This window comes from Echinops telfairi, unplaced genomic scaffold (assembly GCF_000313985.2).
Source record: "Echinops telfairi isolate 266 unplaced genomic scaffold, ASM31398v2 ScPeMD7_1;HRSCAF=3_0, whole genome shotgun sequence".
Taxonomy (NCBI): Eukaryota; Metazoa; Chordata; class Mammalia; order Afrosoricida; family Tenrecidae; genus Echinops; species Echinops telfairi.
In genome coordinates this window covers 40,194,496-40,211,710 of record NW_022103896.1, presented here as the reverse complement: position 1 = coordinate 40,211,710, position 17,215 = coordinate 40,194,496, and the positions used below count along the sequence as shown (strand labels likewise).

General features: G+C 41.3%; 1 protein-coding gene across 1 annotated transcript in view; it reads right to left on the bottom strand.

Moving 5' to 3' along the window:
• The window catches only part of STK3 (serine/threonine kinase 3), a 290,300-nt gene that overhangs the window by 254,957 nt on the left and 18,128 nt on the right, over positions 1-17,215 (bottom strand). Inside the window, exon 2 of the mRNA XM_045286470.1 lies at positions 156-236. Coding sequence (XP_045142405.1) covers positions 156-236 — 81 coding nt within the window. The remainder of the gene's footprint in view (positions 1-155; positions 237-17,215) is intronic.

Here is a 17,215-nt window from a genome sequence, read left to right as displayed (position 1 = left end):
CACACATAGAGCAACATTTACAAAAATCCCTCCCTGGGGTAGGAAGCAGTTGGCAAACAAATGTAGAGGGCATGTGTTATCTGAGCAACTACAAAACTATTCAATTCAACCAAATATACTCTGTTATCTGATTACTTCATATAGTTTGTACTTACCCTTCTCCAAGCTTCTCCAAAACATCAAATACTTCTTCTGGCTGCTTAGTCAAACTGTCTTCACTCAGCTTTTTTAGCTTACTAATAAAAAAATAAAAAAAGAAATTTTAAAATTATTCTTTTTGGTTTATAAAATTTTAATTTTAGTAGGCAACATATTTAGATGTGTAAAATAAATAAAACAATACAAAATCTTACATAGTGAAGGGTCTCATTCCATCTCCCCTTTCTCATCTGCCCAGTACCATTTTTGTTAGCTTCCTGTAAAACTTTCATGCAACTATGAATTATACTCATTCTTACCCCCTCCAACTCCCTCTTTTAAATACACAGTAGCATTTATGGACAATATTACATACTTTTCACTTTCCAGTGTATAGCCTATGCTGAAGGTCTTTACAACATCGGTGTAGATCTCCTATTGCTTTGAGTTGCCATCAGGCCAACTCCGAAGCATGGCAGGCAATCTTTCTGCGATCTGGTTGTTTGCCATGTAGAAGTCTTTGTGGGTTTGCTTTGTTTTGTTTTGTTTTGCTTTGCTTTTAAATGATCCACATGTACAGCAAGTGCAGATATTTTAGAAGCTAGAAGGGGTGGGGGGCAGGGTTGTGTGTGCTGTGTTTGGCAAACCAAAAATAACTCCATATGAAGCTTAAAGTTATAAGAATGACTAAGGTATGAAGGTGAGCAGAGTCCAGCTAACAGGGACCTTTAAACCATGCTAAGGAGCGCTATTTTAAAAAGGTCAATTTCCCTGTAATGTCAACAAAGTACCTGCAGTGAGCAAGGGTAGAAATGAGAAGTTAAGGCATGAGGCTATAGCACTGTTCGGAAAAATAACCAGGGGGGGGGGGGGGGGGGGGGGGGTTGGAGGCGGCATGATAACCAATGTAGCCCAAAATGGTGGCTTGCCATTACTGGCATTTTCTTAAACTCTGTGAGGAATGACCGGAGGGTGAAACCAAACAGGGTCTGTACTTACCTGCGGCAGCTGGTAGGTAGCACCGGCCCTTTGAGGGAGAGAACAGGCACATTGCAGAGATAGACAAAAGCTTGGCACTGCTCCATTCAAATTATTACAAATACAAGTACCCTCACCCAGAGACCTGAGCTTCAGTGGCCTGTCCTTGGCAGAGTACAAGCTCGGCCTGTACACAGACCCCTTGCAAGAGTTTAAAGATCTGAATAAAGGCATGCAGATGGAAGAAACCGCAGGGGAAGTTAGCCACAAGAGGCCCAGGCAAAGTCCTTGTCTCACCCACATGCATACATGTGGGGTCTTATATGTCATCATCATAAATAAAACTACCTGGCTTTCCCTTCACCACCCCTGAAAAAATGACAAGGAGAGAATGACTGTCCAAGCTATTAAGGAGGTAGAATAAACATAGATTTTGACTAAAATGTGGAGCGAGGAACCCTAGCGAAACGACGGTTAAGCGCTCGGCTACTACGGTAACCAAAAGATCAGTGGTTTGAACTCACCTCTTAGCTTTGTGGGAGAAGACACCTGGGAGCACAAACAAGAGTCCCACCCGGCAAGCCTGATGGCGCAGGTCTACTCTGTCCTATGGGGCTACAAGCTGGAATCAGCTTGATGGCAACAAGGGCAGCTAGAGAAAGATGCTGCGGACAGCTGTGTGAATAGCCGTATCATTCACTGAGTGTGGTGTGGGTCAAGGTATCTAGGCTATGGCTCATAGTGGTTTAGCCAAACACTAGTCTGGTTGCACTGCTCCCTGTGTAATCAACTATATTGCAATGTCACCACCATCCATAATGTACTTTATGTAATGTGGTCACCAAGTGAAGAGCAGTTTCCCTAGGCAGTGTTCTGCCTCTAGACTGCAGATGGGTATATTTTGGCAAAACTCACTCTCTCTCTCCACTTTGCAAAAGTGGGAAAGTAGGTAAACAGAAGGCTAATGGTGAATATACGGAGAGTTAGTATTTTACCAGGCAGATGCCCTAGCAGAACACTGGAACCAGGGAGCTAAAAGACACTAGGGGTGGGAGTTGATATGACTGAAGAAATGGATCAGGCAGAGAAAGAAGGCAACATAAGAAAGGGCTGATGAGAAGGGAGAAAGAGGGGACAGAAAAGTGCCATGAACCAGAAAAGAACATAGACCTTCCAGGAGGGACGCCAGAGGCCACTCGTTGTGGAAAACTCCCACCAAAGGTGCTCCGCGTCCTTCACGGCTCAGCAAGTGCAACTACATGAACAAATCTCTTTAAGATGAAGCCAGAAAGGTAATCTAACTGATTCATAATTCCTAAGAGTTTTAACAGTTTGCTTCAAGGCAGGCTCATAATCTGGCTCACTTTAAACAAAGAAGTCATCAACCCCACAGGATCCCAGCACTCCCAGAATGGGAGTTTTCTGTTAGTCCACACATCTCATTTTCTCCGCATGTGGAACAAGTGAGATGTTACTAATTTAGCTTAGGCAAACAAGACTGTCTCTGGGGCATTTTGTCAACTGAAAACATATGATTTATTTGGGTAACCCATTCATGTTTTAGGCTGTTTTGTCTTTGTTTCCTGCCCTTTCTGGTGTTTGCAATGAAAACTGATCATTTCAGCTATGGTTTAATTGTAATTGACTTTTAAATTTATCTGCTTTTAAAATCTTTACAGTTAAAAAAAAAGTATTCTCAAAATTAAAAGCCAATCTAAAATACACCCCAAACCCCAAACCAAACTCATTGCTATAAAGTCCATTTCAATTCACAGGGACCCAGAAGGACGGGGAACTGTCCAAGGCTGTGAGTTTACAAAAGCAGACAGCCTCCTCTTTCTCCATCAGATCAGCTGGTGAGTTCACAATACGACTCACCTTTTGGAAAGCAGGCAAGCATGTAACCAGGATTCCATACAACACATATGCTCGTGAGTTGCTTGGCAGGCACAATATAATATGTACACCACCCTTGATATAGTGTAGTTTTTAAACAAAATCTCATTGTGAAAACAATCATATTATAAGCACAAGTTTAAAGAAAGCCACTCATTGTCTTGATAACAGGTACTTTGCCAGGCACTAGAGAATGACAGAATTTGAGAGAGAGTTTATTATGTACTTAGATATACTCTAGAACTCTCTTTTTAATAGAAAGTGGCTAATACAATCTGGTTTTCCTACGTTTGATAATATGTGAGTGAGTCTAAAAGTATTGCTACTGAGGTTCTAGTTCACATATACTGTGATAGGTTTTGTGCCAGCCTGACTGGACCACCAGGATGCTGGTAGTTTGGCAGTTGAGACCCACCCACTCCATGATGTGATGCAACATACTGTAACCACCTCCTTGAAAGAAGCTGCTCCTTACTTCAGGTTGTAAGTGTTGTAGGTGTAGCTGTAGGTGTTGGTGTTGTAGGTGTTCAGGTTGTACGTGTTGTTGCTGTTGTTGTTAGGGATTGTCAAGTCGGTTCTGATTCACAGCGAACCTGTGTGCAACAGAACCTCACAATTATTACATTTGAGCCCAGGTCACAACCCTGTGACAATTGAAAAGAAATTCTCTTGTGGGTACGGGCTGCTGTTTTTTTGTGGGTTTTTTTAAACATTTTATTAGGGGCTCATACAACTGTTATCCCAATCCATACACACATCAATTGTGTAAAGCGCATTTGTACATCGTTTCTCAAAACATTTTCTCTCCATTTAAACCCCCGACATTAGGTCCTCATTTTTCCCCTCCCTCCCCGCTCCCCCCTCCCGCATGAGCCCTTGATACAGACTCTGTGAGAAGGCATGCCTTTCTTCTTGCTGGTCTGGATCATGCATCTGGCTCACAAACCTGCCACATTAACTGTTGACCTTGGGAGCTATCAGCAGCCTGCCAACTATGGTGATCTGACGACTTGATGACCTTGGACTCATATGAGTCTGCAGCCATTAGCGTCATTTGCTGCCTGGTTCATCTTCGAGCTTTCTGGTTCATTAGCCCAGCAGCTCTAAGAGTAAGGAAAAGCCTCCAGCTTAACATATGACCCACAAACTTAAAACTAGACTGAACTTACCAGCTTCAACTGTGAGCTACTTTCTGTATATAAAACTATGTGTTTATAAACACACACAAACTCACTGCCACTGAGTTGTTTCTGACTCACAGTAACCCTATAGGACAGGGTAGAACAACCTCTGTAGGTTTTAGAGAATGTACTGGTCAAATAAAGAAACTATATCTCAAGTCCAGGAACTGGTGGAAGAAACCAAAAACTCATTGAGTCAGGAAGTCCAACTCATAGTGACCCTAAGGGTCAGTGTAGAACTGTCCGTGTGGTTTCCAAAGAATGTAACTGTTTGCAAGAGTCCCATCTTTCTCCTAAGGAACAGCTGGTGGTTTCACACTGCTGACCTTGTGGTTAGCAGCCCAACACACACCCCATTGCACCACCAGGCCTCCTGTCCACATGGAGAGTCACTGTTCACGTTGGAAGAACGTAGACGAACCAATGACGCAACAGCTCCTGCAGTTGGTCTCCCACCCTTAGGCATTTTCCAACTCAATGGGTGCCACAAGCATTGCTGGGAGACCAACTTGTTCAGAGCTGATTTTTCTATCACTATTTTTTAAATCAAGATCAAAGCTAAGCTAGTGGAGACAATGTTGTGGATAAGTGGTTGAATTAAGTTAAGTTTGTCATCATTGGAATATGCTATACGTCAGACACTACCTGGACAAAGTTATCTAGGTCTTCACTAGAAAGAGAGACTACAGCCCTCCAGGCACACTCATCACAGTATTCTCCAACTTCTCAATATTTTCTAATGTCAAGAATGATGTATTTTTGATGTGTATATTTTTATCACACAACAACAAAAGCATGCCTCACTCAAGAATGACTGGTGTAGATACTGAAGAAGTCCTGGAAACTATGGCCCTTAGACACTCTTCAAGGCTGGAACTGAACTCACCCCTTTGCTCAGCTTTTCAACTAAATGACAGGCCTAGAAAGTGAGCTATAGAGGGCTATAAAGTAAACAGTAACTCCAGGAAGACACGCCAACCTTAGAACAATCAGTCACACCAACAATCAAGGGGCAGCATGTGCCCAGGAATAAAGCTCAGAGGCAGGACGGGACAGGAGGGTGAATAAGACGGGGAGGAAAGGGGAAGAGTGCTGTTACATTGTGGGGTTGGAGTCAAGCCGCAAACCAAGATGTGTATGAGTTGTTGAATGAACAACCAATTTGCTCTGTAAACTCTCATCCAAATCACAATAAAATGTTTTAAAAATGATGCCTCAAACAAATATTATTGTGGTTACATATTGTTTAAATGTTTAATTCTTTAGAGATGCATTCTAAATAGTTAAGAATACAATGTTATCTGATATTTACTTTTAAGAACATGTAGGTTGGTGTAGGATGTGTGTTAGGAAAGAGAAAGCATATAAGACTGACCAGAATTAATAACTGCAGAAACTGGGGGATGGTACATACCACTAGATGGAGTCTAATCCAACTCAGCTTTATCCTGAACTCCCATTAAGAGCAAGTGTTCCACAGTCAGCCCCTGGTCTGGTTTTGGCTGCTGTATTGAGCATCTCCATCATGTCTTCCCGCAGATGTAGTCCATTAGATTTCTGTGTATTCCATCTGGGGAAGTCCATGTGTATAGTCGCCTTCTGTGTTGTTGAAAAAAGGTATTTGCTATAAACAAATCATTGGTTTTGCAAAATTCTATCATGAGATCTCCAGCTTCGTTTCTATCATGACCTATTTTCCAACTACTGTTCCTTCCGCTTTGTTTTCAACTTTTGCATTCCAATCACCAATAACTATCAATGCATCTTGATTGCATGTTTGACCGAGTTGTGATTAAAGTCATTGGTAGAATTCTTCAATTTCTTCATCACTAGCTTGTGGTTGGTGCATAAATTTGAATAATAGTTGTATTGACTGAATTTCCTTGAATGTAGACAGACAGCATTATGCTTATGATGGATTTAGCAAGATCCTTCTGACCACTATTCCCACCCCATTTCTCTTGATTGTGTTATTTCCCAAATAGAAAATCAAATTATTTTTCTGATTCAAAATGGCCAATACCGGTCCATGTCAGCTCACTAATGCTCAGGGTATTGATCTTCATGTGTTACATTTCATTTTGGCCACTTCCAGTTTTTCTATATTCATACTTTGCATGTTCCAAGTTCTAATCATTAGAAGATTTTTGCAGCTGTTTTTCTTTGAGTCATGCCTGGTCAGCAAATGAAGATCCTGTAGGCTCCACTCTCACAGGCTTTAAAGACCTGACTCACGTCACTATTGTTGACTCTACTCCGAGAAACCAGCTCCTCTTCAGTCACATTTCGAGTGCCCAGACCTGAGGGGCCCATCTGCTGCCAGTACCTCTGACAATATCTGCTTCCTTTGTCTAGGCTTTCAGTATTTGACAGTGCTTGAAAGCTATGCATAAGGTTTTCAGCGGATTCTTCCTCCAAGGTAGGGAGCCAAGCCCTTCTTCGTTGACTGTCCTGAGTCTGGAAGCTCTGCTGAAACCTGTTCACTTTGAGTGACCCTCCTGGCATTTCAAATACCAGTGACATAGCTTCCAGCATCACAGCAACACACAAGTCACCACAGTATGACAAACTAACAGATAAGTGGTGGAGTCATTGTACCAGAAAGCACTGGACAGTGCACCATTTCAGGAGGTAGCATATGAGCAAAAACCAATGGGGCTGAAGGAAGAAGTTCAAACTGCACACAAATGCATTAGCCAAAAACAAGGCTCCAGGAATTGATGGGAAATGCATTGAAATGTTTCAGAAAACTGAAGAAGCACTTGAAGTACTCACTTGTCTATGCCAGGAAACTTGTAAGACAGCATATTTGTGCCCATTCCAAAGAAAGGTGACCCAAAAGAATGCTCAAACTATAGAATGCTATCATTGATATCGCACACAAGTACAATTTTACTAAAGATCATCCAACAACAGTTGCAACAGCACATTGTCATTGAACTACCAGAAGTTCAGGCTAGATTCAAAAGAGGACGTGGAATGAGGGTTATCATTACTGATGTCAGACGGATCTTGGCTCAAAGCGGAAAATACCAGAAAGATGTTTACTTGTGTTTCATTGCCTATGCAAAGGCATTCATCTGTGTGGGCCATAATAAACTGTGGATAACCATGAGAAGAATGGAAATTCCAGAACATTTCATTGTACTCATTTGGAACTTGTACGTGGATCAAGAGGCAGTTTTGCAAACAGAACAAGGGAATACTGTATAGTTTAAAATCATGAAAGGTGTGTGTCAGGGTTGTGATGGATTATAGGAAGAACAGTGTGGCAGCAGGATTGGAGGAAGGCTTATTAACAACCTGTGATACACATATGACACAACTTTGCTTGCTGAAAGTGAGGAGGAATTGGCGTTACTTGCTGATGTAGATCAAGGACTGTAGTCTTCAGCATGGATTACAACTCAATGTAAGGAAGACCAAAATCCTCACAACTGGACCAACAGTTAACATGATAAATGGAAAAAAGATTGAAGTTGTCAAGGATTTTGTCTTTCTTAGATCCACAATCAATGCTCATGGAAACAACAAAGAGATCAAAAGAGGTGTTGCATTAGGTAAATTTACTGCATAAGACCTCTTTTGAGTACTGAAGAGCAAGGATGTTACTTTGAGGACTAAAGTGGGCCTGAACCAAGCCATGGTATTTTCCATTGCCTCATATGCATGTGAAAGTTGGACACTGAATAAGGAAAACCATAGAAGAACAGATGTATTTGAATTGTAGTGCTGGAGAAGAGTATTTAAAATATCATGGACTGCTAAAAGAACAAACCAATCTGTATTGGAAGAAGACCTGAGTACTCCTGAGAGGCAAGGATAGCAAGACGTCGTCTTACATACTTTGGACATACTGTCAGGAGAGACCAGTTCCTGGAGAGATAGTATGTTTGGTAAAGTGGAGGGGCATTGTAAAAGAAGGCCTTTGACAAGATGGATTGACACAGTGGGCGCATCCATGGGCTCAGTTATAAGAACAACTGTGAGGATGGCGCAGGACAGTGGCGGGCAGTGTTTCGCTCTATTGTGCAGAGGGGCGTCAAGGATGGAAGCTGACTCGATGGCACCTAACAACAGCAATCCAGCTCATGGCATCCAGCCCATGTGTTTCAGAGTAGAACTGACCCCCAGAGTATCATGGCTGTGACCATTAGAACCAAACCACCAGGCCTTTCTCCCAAGGCATCTCTGGGTGAATTCAAACAGTCAACCTTTCAGTTAGTAGTGCAGCAGATTGCCAGGCTGGTCTTCTGTAGCACCCACGGATGGGTTTCAACAGCCACCTCTTCAGTTAGTAGTTAAGTGCTTAAGCATTTGTACCACCCCAGGGACTCCTGGGCGCTATTCAATAACTCACAATGTTTTATTATGGGGCCCTAGCGGCCCTGTCAAGTAAAAGTGGAGCTGCTAGTCACAAAGTGGGTGGTGCAAACCCAACAGCCGCATCAAGGACAAAGAGGAGGCGATTTTCTCTTACAGAGATTTACAGCCTCAGAAACTCTGTATCAGGTCACTATGAGTCAGAATGGGGTTTTGTGTTTTGCCTTGTTTTGTTTGGGGGGGTGTTATTGTTGCTATGAGATAGACACTACGCTTCATCTTATGACGGTTCACTTAAAATCAAGTTCTTACTTTTCAGCCCTAAGTCTCATCTTGAATACTCACACATCTTTAAAACACATTAAAGATTTTCATCCTTCAGTACTCCAACTTATTATTTAACAACGCCAGAAACCTAATGTCAGACTTAAATAATGAGCAATTTCTAAATTACACAATTATGTTGAATGTGATCTTGAAATTCATGAAATCAGAGGTCATCTTTAACCCAAAACAGTACATTTTACCTCAATCTAAAAAAGAATCCTTTTCTTCTGCTCCATTTTGCTTTTTAAGATTTAACCATTTATAAGATGTTTAGTCCTAAAGTATTAAAAAAGTCTGATTTAAGAATGAAAAAAAGAAGAAAAAAATTCAACTGGAACATACATTTCAGCCAAATGATAAGCCTATAGAGTGAACAATAATGCTGGGAAGGTATGCAGATAAAGTGAAAGCGATCCTTTGATCCTCCTGGAAAGTTCCATGTGTGCTGAAGATGGTGACGTCAGACAAATTTCTGAATATTTCGAGATATCCATTGTCTTCAGAAACAAATGCAGTACAATCACTATCTCATTTGATCTCCACAAGCCCACAAAAGGAAGATACTATCTACTTCCATTTTACAAATGAATATATATATATATATGCTGAGACTCAAAAAAGTTCAATAATCTGCCCCCCACTGCATTGCAGTGAGTGGAGGGCTGAGATTAGAACCACTGTCTGTAAGACTCTAAGACACTGCTGGCTCTTAAACGTTCCGCTAGTTAGTATATGGTTTTCATAGTAAAGTAAAAATATTTTGATGACCTCATGGTATGTCTACTGTCATAAAACTATAGTATATTTAAAGCGATTAATTAATTGTTGGCATTAAAATAAGCTGAACCCCACCTAAGAAAACATATGATCTGCAAGGAAGAGAAGCCTTCCAAATTAAATGAAAGCCTGTGTTTGGGGGGTTTGTTTGGTTTGGTTTGGTTTTCAGCTCTATCATACCCTTTCCTCTTCTTTGCTTGGGATCTTCACCCACAAGAATTCTAAAATTACAATTCCCTGGCAAAGCAGGGTTTCCCTTCCTTCACCCATCGGGTCTTCTATTTTCATTTTCTAACTTTTTTCTACTTACTACTGTGGTAATAATCTCTTAGAAGAATTAATACCAGACTAGACCCAAGGAGTTGGGGATTGATGATGCCCCAAATGTCCAACTCTTCCATGATAGTATTCAGCTCCATTTTCCCCCCACTCCTCCCTTAAGTATATTCCCCCAAGTTTCTGGCTTCTTTGAATCACTAGTGTCCCACAGAAACTCACTAACATCTGAGGAAATATCTCATGGAATAGTGAATGCTGTCCACTCCAAAATCCGAAAGGCAGGCAGGGGTGCTCCACTCCTGGTTGTTGCTGGTAATGAGATCCCTCCTCCTGCTTCTCAGAGGGCTCATTTTATACACAGCAAGATGCCACTCCAGGGAATCCTGTTCACAATGACTCACAGATGAATCCCCCACCTTCTTACCAGACCTATGCAAAGGACATTTGATGGGGGTTAGATTGAGTATCAATAGTGCAATCAAATTAACATATAACCCTTCAACTTTTTTTTTTTAGAGAAGAAAAGTGTATTCTTTTATTTTATTTTTTTTTAACATTTTGTTAGGGGCTCATACAACTGTTATCCCAATCCATACACACATCAATTGTGTAAAGCGCATTTGTACATCGTTTCTCAAAACATTTTCTCTCCACTTAAACCCCCGACATTAGGTCCTCACTTTTCCCCTCCCTCCCCGCTCCCCTCTCCCTCATGAGCTCTTAATAGTTTATAAATGGGTATTTTGTCATCTTGCCCTTTGTCATATCTTGCCCTTCAACTTTTTAATGATACCCAAATATAATCATCGATTCTGTACTCCTGGGTTGTATCTTATTTATATGCACGTATGACCAGGGGCCTCTGGAAGGGTGTTTCCAATGGCCTGGCTATATAGTCAGGCGAGTGGGCAATAGAAAAGAGGACTATTAATATAAGACTTGTGTGGGACCAAGACCTATGGAAAGCGCTGTGGGAATTTAAAAGGCGAATCAGAGTAGGACATGTTGATGTCCACCACAAGAACCTCCTTTCTGGAACCCCTAAATCATTGGAAGATCAGAAGGTGATTGGAATCAGCAAGTGGACACATTGGTACATGCTCTTGAGGTGGCCAACTACCAAATGAAAAGTGAGAAAACTCCACAGAAAAGGGAGAGAAAGACCAGGCTTCAACCCGATGTGCCAAGACATGAATACAACATACTGGCATGTACCAGGGAGCAAATAGGTCTGCAGGGCTGGCCCCAATCCCAACTACATGGACCACCCATCCCCCACCCCCCACAGAAGAATACACTTCAGAGGACAGCCCTGAGGCTACAGGTTGGGGAGAGGGGCACACGTGATTAGAGCACACAGGAGAAACAAAGAGGGACTGAGAGTGCCCTCACATTCTGGGCCACCAAGCCCCAAGGACGATATTCCTGCTCAGAGCAGACAATACACAAAGAAGACCATAGGGCCGGCCCCACCACGAGACACGACATCCCTCACTGAACCACAGCACTACGGGGGACAACACTGGAGACACAGTGCGGGAATTGTGCCCGATCTGACCCCACCACACTGAGATGAAACACTAAGGGCATTGCAACAGAGCAGCAAGGGGAGTAAAGAGATGAAATTCCCGGGGAATACCAAAAATATACCAAAGGAGACAGAGTGTGGCACCCCATCAGTCTCAACTGGAAAACTCTCCTAAAGGTCAAAAAACAGACCTGGAACTATTTATAGGTTTTTACTTCTTAGTCATTGACTATCTTTTTATTGTTGCTATTTCGGTTTTGGTTTTTGTTGCTGTTGTTATTGTTTTGTTGGTTTTGTCCTCCTTTGTTGTTTTGTTTGGCTTGGCCTAGTTTTTGCACTTATTAATTAATGTCTCTGCATGTCTATCTGGATAAAGATAAGTGGAATAAACAATTCGGAGAATAAACAATTTCAAGACAATGAAACCGACAGTTCCTGGGGGATACGGGAGAAGGGGAGGTGGAAGAAAGGAAGGAGGTGGGCAACCAACCAGGGACAAGGGAACATGTGAACTAAAAATCAATGGGGAGAAGGGCGCATAATGCCTAGTGGGGCTTAATCAAGGGCAATGTAGCAGCAAGAAATTACTAAACCGGAGTGAAGATCCAAACATGATGGTGGGACAAGAGGAAAGTAAAAGGAAATAGAGGAAAGAACCAGGAGACAAAGGACATTTATGGAGCTCTAAATACAGGCATGTACACATGTAAATATATTTATATATAAAGAGAGGAGAACAGATCTATGTACTTACATCTATATGTTAAGAATTAAGGTTGCAGACAGACATTGGGCCTTGACTCAAGTACTCCCTCAACACAAGAACACTTTGTTCTATTAACCTGGCATTCTGTGATGCTCACCTTCCCAACACTATCTCCGAAAACAAAATGGGTGCATAAGTAAATGTGGTGAAGCTGATGGTGTCCTGCTATCAAAAGATATAGCATCTGGGTTCTTAAAGGCTTGAAGATAAACAAGAGATCATCTAGCTGAGAAGCAACAAAACCCACATGGAAGACGTACACCAGCCTGTGTGATCATGAGGTGTCGATGGGACCAAGTATCAGGCATCTAAGACCCAGAACAAAATCATACCCAATGTGAATTAGGGTGGGGTGGGGCATGTGGCGTGGACAATTGGACATCCCCTCACAGAAGAATCACAGGGAAGAGATGAGCCAGTCAGGGTGCAGTATAGCACCAATGAAACACACAACTTTCCTCTAGTTCCTTATTGCTTTCTTCCCTCCACTGTCATGACCTCAATTCTACCTTACAAATCAGATTAGATCAGAGCATGCACACTGCTACAGATAAGAGCCTGCAACACAGGGAATCCAGGATAGATAAACCCCTCAGGGTCAACAATGAGAATAGAGATACCAGGAGGATAAGGGGAAGGTGGGGGTAGAAAGGGGTATTTGATCACAAGGATCAACATATAACCCCCTCCCAGGGAGGTTGAACAACAGAAAAGTGGGAGAAGGACAGAGATATGAAAATAATAATCTATAACTTATCAAGGGTGAGGGAGGAAGGGAGGGTGAGGGAGGGAGGGGGAAAACTGAGGAGCTGATACTAAGGGTTCAAGTAGAAAGAAAATGCTTTGAAAATTATGATGGCAGCAATGTGTACAAATATGCTTGACAAAACGGATGATTGTGTGGATTGTGATGAGATGTAAGAGCCCAAATAAAAGTATTTAATTAAAAAAAGAAAGGAAAAAAAGTGAGATAATATCTATGATTCTTTTTAAATTCTTATAACAAACCTAGGCATGCAAAATTAACAAAGGCCTAGCCCTATGCATCTGCTTCTTTAATTGCCATTAAAAAAAAACACTAAGTCCAGAAAATATAAACAACATAAAACAGTACACTTGAAAATGCTCCAGCATGTTATGTCCCCCAAAAATAACAATTCAATTTTACAGGAACTATGCAGACTTAGAGAGCTCATACATTTTAAGAGAGCTTATTATAAAGATTTTTAAATACCTAAGAGTGATACCTACATTTGAGAACCAATAATGGCAACAGAATCTTAAATTGAACACAAATAAAAGAGAATATTTCTATATAGAACTTGTCATATAGACCAATCCACTGATATGTGGCAAAGATACAATCTACCTTTAAAAACCAGATTTATACAAATATTTGCTTCCTTGTTTATTTCCCTAAGCCTCAAAATTTGAATGAGGCACTCTGTACCACTATAGCGCCTATACCAATCCCCAACACGTTACTGGCGTCCATTTCAACAACCTCAAACATTAATAAAAGTCTAACTTCAGGGAAGGCTTACCTGTGACAATTCTGTTATCACCCCATGGGTTCTATAGTGGGTACCTTTTGCTTACTGCCAGGCTTTCACGAGCAGGGATGGGGAGGTGGTAGCTATTTTGAGCTGCCAGCCCAGACGGGCACTATTCGGCCTGACTTCTCCGGAAGTCTGGTTACACAACAGCACCACAGCCATTCACGCTGGGTCTCTGAAAACAAACGGAGGAAGGGCTGAGAGATTGCTCCTCCTTGATTTCGGTGCTTTCTAAGAATCGTGTTTAGGTTTCTTCATTTTTCACCTGATATTTTTTTCAGAAGTGAAAATTAAATCTAAGATTTGCAGCTGTATCTCACAGAAAAAAAAGAAGAAATCATTGGATGAAAGATAAATAGCCTAACAGCTCTCTCAGAGGAATGAAACTACTCTAAATGTAATGTTACTGCATCTGGACGGGTATAAATACCCTCTGCAGCTCACAGTTCCTTTGGCAAAATACCATGGAGTCATGAAAATGTAAGGAATGCTCCAAAATGACACACACATATTTCTTTTTAAACTTGGGAAATTTGTATGTTTTTTAAATAAAGTAAAACCCTGTTCTTTGCTACTACACAGCTTTTGGTTATTTTCATAATATATTTAAGAAAATTAGAAAGGTTTAGAATAATCTTTTCTCTCCTTAACTGCATAATAAATAATGAAGCATCTCTTAGTCAGAAGATAATTTTCAAGATGGAACTGGATCCTGGCAAGAAAAGGTCCCCTTTCCTACACAGACTCGGGCACAGCAAGCATGTGCTTCACTGTCAGCGCAGAGCACTATTTCTACAAGCTACAATCAGGAGATGGACACAGCAATGAGAAACAGATACAGGAAAGAAAAACAAGACAGCTACCACGAAGCTTCAAACATGCCAGGAGCAGCCACTTGACTGTCTCTGTGTACAACTAAACTTTAGTTCTTAAACTTTGAAGTAATCAAGAAAGCAAAGGATCAGTCTCAAGGACCAAGTTCTGTGTCTTCATCTTAGAATGATTTCCATCTACATTGGTTTAAATGTGCTAAAAGTTCAATGCTTAAAGTGGTTTTACTTCAGTTACTTGGAAAATCCATTGTGTCATCCACCCCACTTCCCCACAATGCTGGATTTTTAAAGGCATCACCTTATCACTGTTTGGGTAGGCTTACCCATCACATGAGATTTCTGTAGAATTTAATGAAAGCTGACAATAGGCTGGGCGTGTATATGCTAAATAAAAGGGGGAGGGGTGGACTGCTGTCTTGTTTTCCTTTCTTTTATCTCTTATTTCTCATTGCTGTGCCCATCTCCCAATTATTGCTTGTCTTAGAAATAATGATCTGCTCTGACAGTGAAGTTCATGCTTGCAGGGAAAGGAAGGAATGAATCCCGTTTTCTTAAGGTGGTACTTCAATTCTCTTTCCAACAACAAAAATGGTAAGATATGTGGAATGACAATCAAGCACATATATGGGAAACTCAATCTGCCAGGAAAGACAATTATCAAAATGCTTTCTTCTCAAGAGCTGATTGGTATATACAAGGGGGTAACCAAAAAAATCCAGAAAAAAAGCTCTGTTGGGCAGAGCTTTCATAATACACATTTTTTCCTGCTAGGCAAGCATCAAGTAACTCGCTCTGAGTTAGTGCATCCAGTGGCATCACCTGAGAAGTTTCTCTCAGGTCACGGAGAATTTTTTCATAAAGGCAGTTTCACTCAAAGCTCATTTTTTTGTGATAACCTATTTAAGAGAACAGAGTGCGGCTGTGAAATTTTGTTTCCTGCTTGGGAGAAATGACGCAGAAACTGTTGTAATGTTGAACACAACTTACAAGGACAGCACTATGGGAAAAACTCAAGTGTACAAGTGGATTTCTCATTTCAAGAAAGATGAAATGTCAATTGATGACAAACCTTATTCTGGACATCTGTCAACTTCCCAAATGGACAAAAATGTCAACTCGTAGTGCATTTGGAGTTCATTCCCCCAAGTCAGACTGTTAATCAAGCTTTCTATTTAGAAGTTGTAAAAAGATAGCAGAATAGTGTGTGACAAAAAAGGCCTGATTTACAGCAGACGGGGGACTGGTTTTGCCACCACGACAATGCACCTGCTCATGCAGCCATCTGAGTGTGCCAGTTTCGTCTCTCCTACCCCATGCATCTGACTCACCTGACCTCTCTCCTTGCGTCTTTTTTTTCCCCACAAATGAAGAAGGACATAAAAAGACAGCTATTTGAAGACGTAGAAGAGGTGAAGAAAAAAGCGGGGGAAGTGCTGTCTGCCATCCAAACAGATGAGTTTGAAAAATGTGTCCAAAAATGGAATCGCAGATTTGACAAATGTATTAAGTGTAATAAAGAGTACTCAAATGTATTAACTGTAATAAAGGGTACCTTGAAAGTGATAAAGTTATTTTGTAAAAAAACTTAAATACATAGCTTTTGGGAAAAAAATCCATTTTGGGGGGGGAAGGAGTACCCTCTCGTATAATCCTTAATTTCCACTGGAATTTTACTCCTCAATTTCACTCTTGTTTCTTGCCATTATTAAGAATTATATGATCTATAAATTTTGTTCAGAGTCATTTTTTCTCTCCAACCTCTTTTTAGGACCCAAATTTCACTGATTACTAAAATGTTAGAACAAATAGGAACCCTGGTGGCACAGTGAACTACAAGTCCAGTTACTACGCATAGGGTCAGCAGTTCAACTGCACCAGCCACTCCAAGGCAGGAAAATATGGCTGTCTGTTCCTGCAAACATGTATAGCCTGGGAAACCCACGAGTCCCACTCTGTCCTCCAGGGCTGTTATAAAATGGAATGAACTCCATGGCAGTGCGGCAAGTTTAGAAGACATGACCATGGAAATGGTTACTTGTTGTTAGTTGACTGCAAGATAATACACTAATTCACACATTAAACTCAAATGCAGGGGATTCAAAACATTTGTGGAAAAATGAAATTAAGAGAGAATGGGGACTCGGGGGCCAGAGCATGGTACCCCATCGGTCCTGACTGAAGGACACGCCTAGAGATCAAAAATCAGACCTTGATCTATTTACAGGTTTTTCTTTCTGCTTAAATTTTTTTCCTTTTAATTAACTTATTCTTCTGTGGGCAATTGGTTTCCTTTTTTGTTGCCATCACTGTGCTCTCACTGATTGCCTATCTTGCTATGGCTTGGTCTGTGATGCATATTATGATCTCTACAGATCTACCTAGATAAGATAGACAGGATGAATAGTCTGGAGGAGAAAACAGTTCCGGGGGGACACAGGAGAGGGGGAGGCAGGGGTAAGGAGGTGGTGCTGACCAACCCAGGGACATGGGAGTAACAAGTGACCCAAAATCAGTGGCAAGGAGGGTGCGAGAGGCCTGGTAGGGATTCAGCAAGGGCAATGTAATGGAGAGAAATCACTGAAACCCAAATGAAGGCTGAGCATGATAGTGGGACAAGAGGAAAGTAAAGGGAA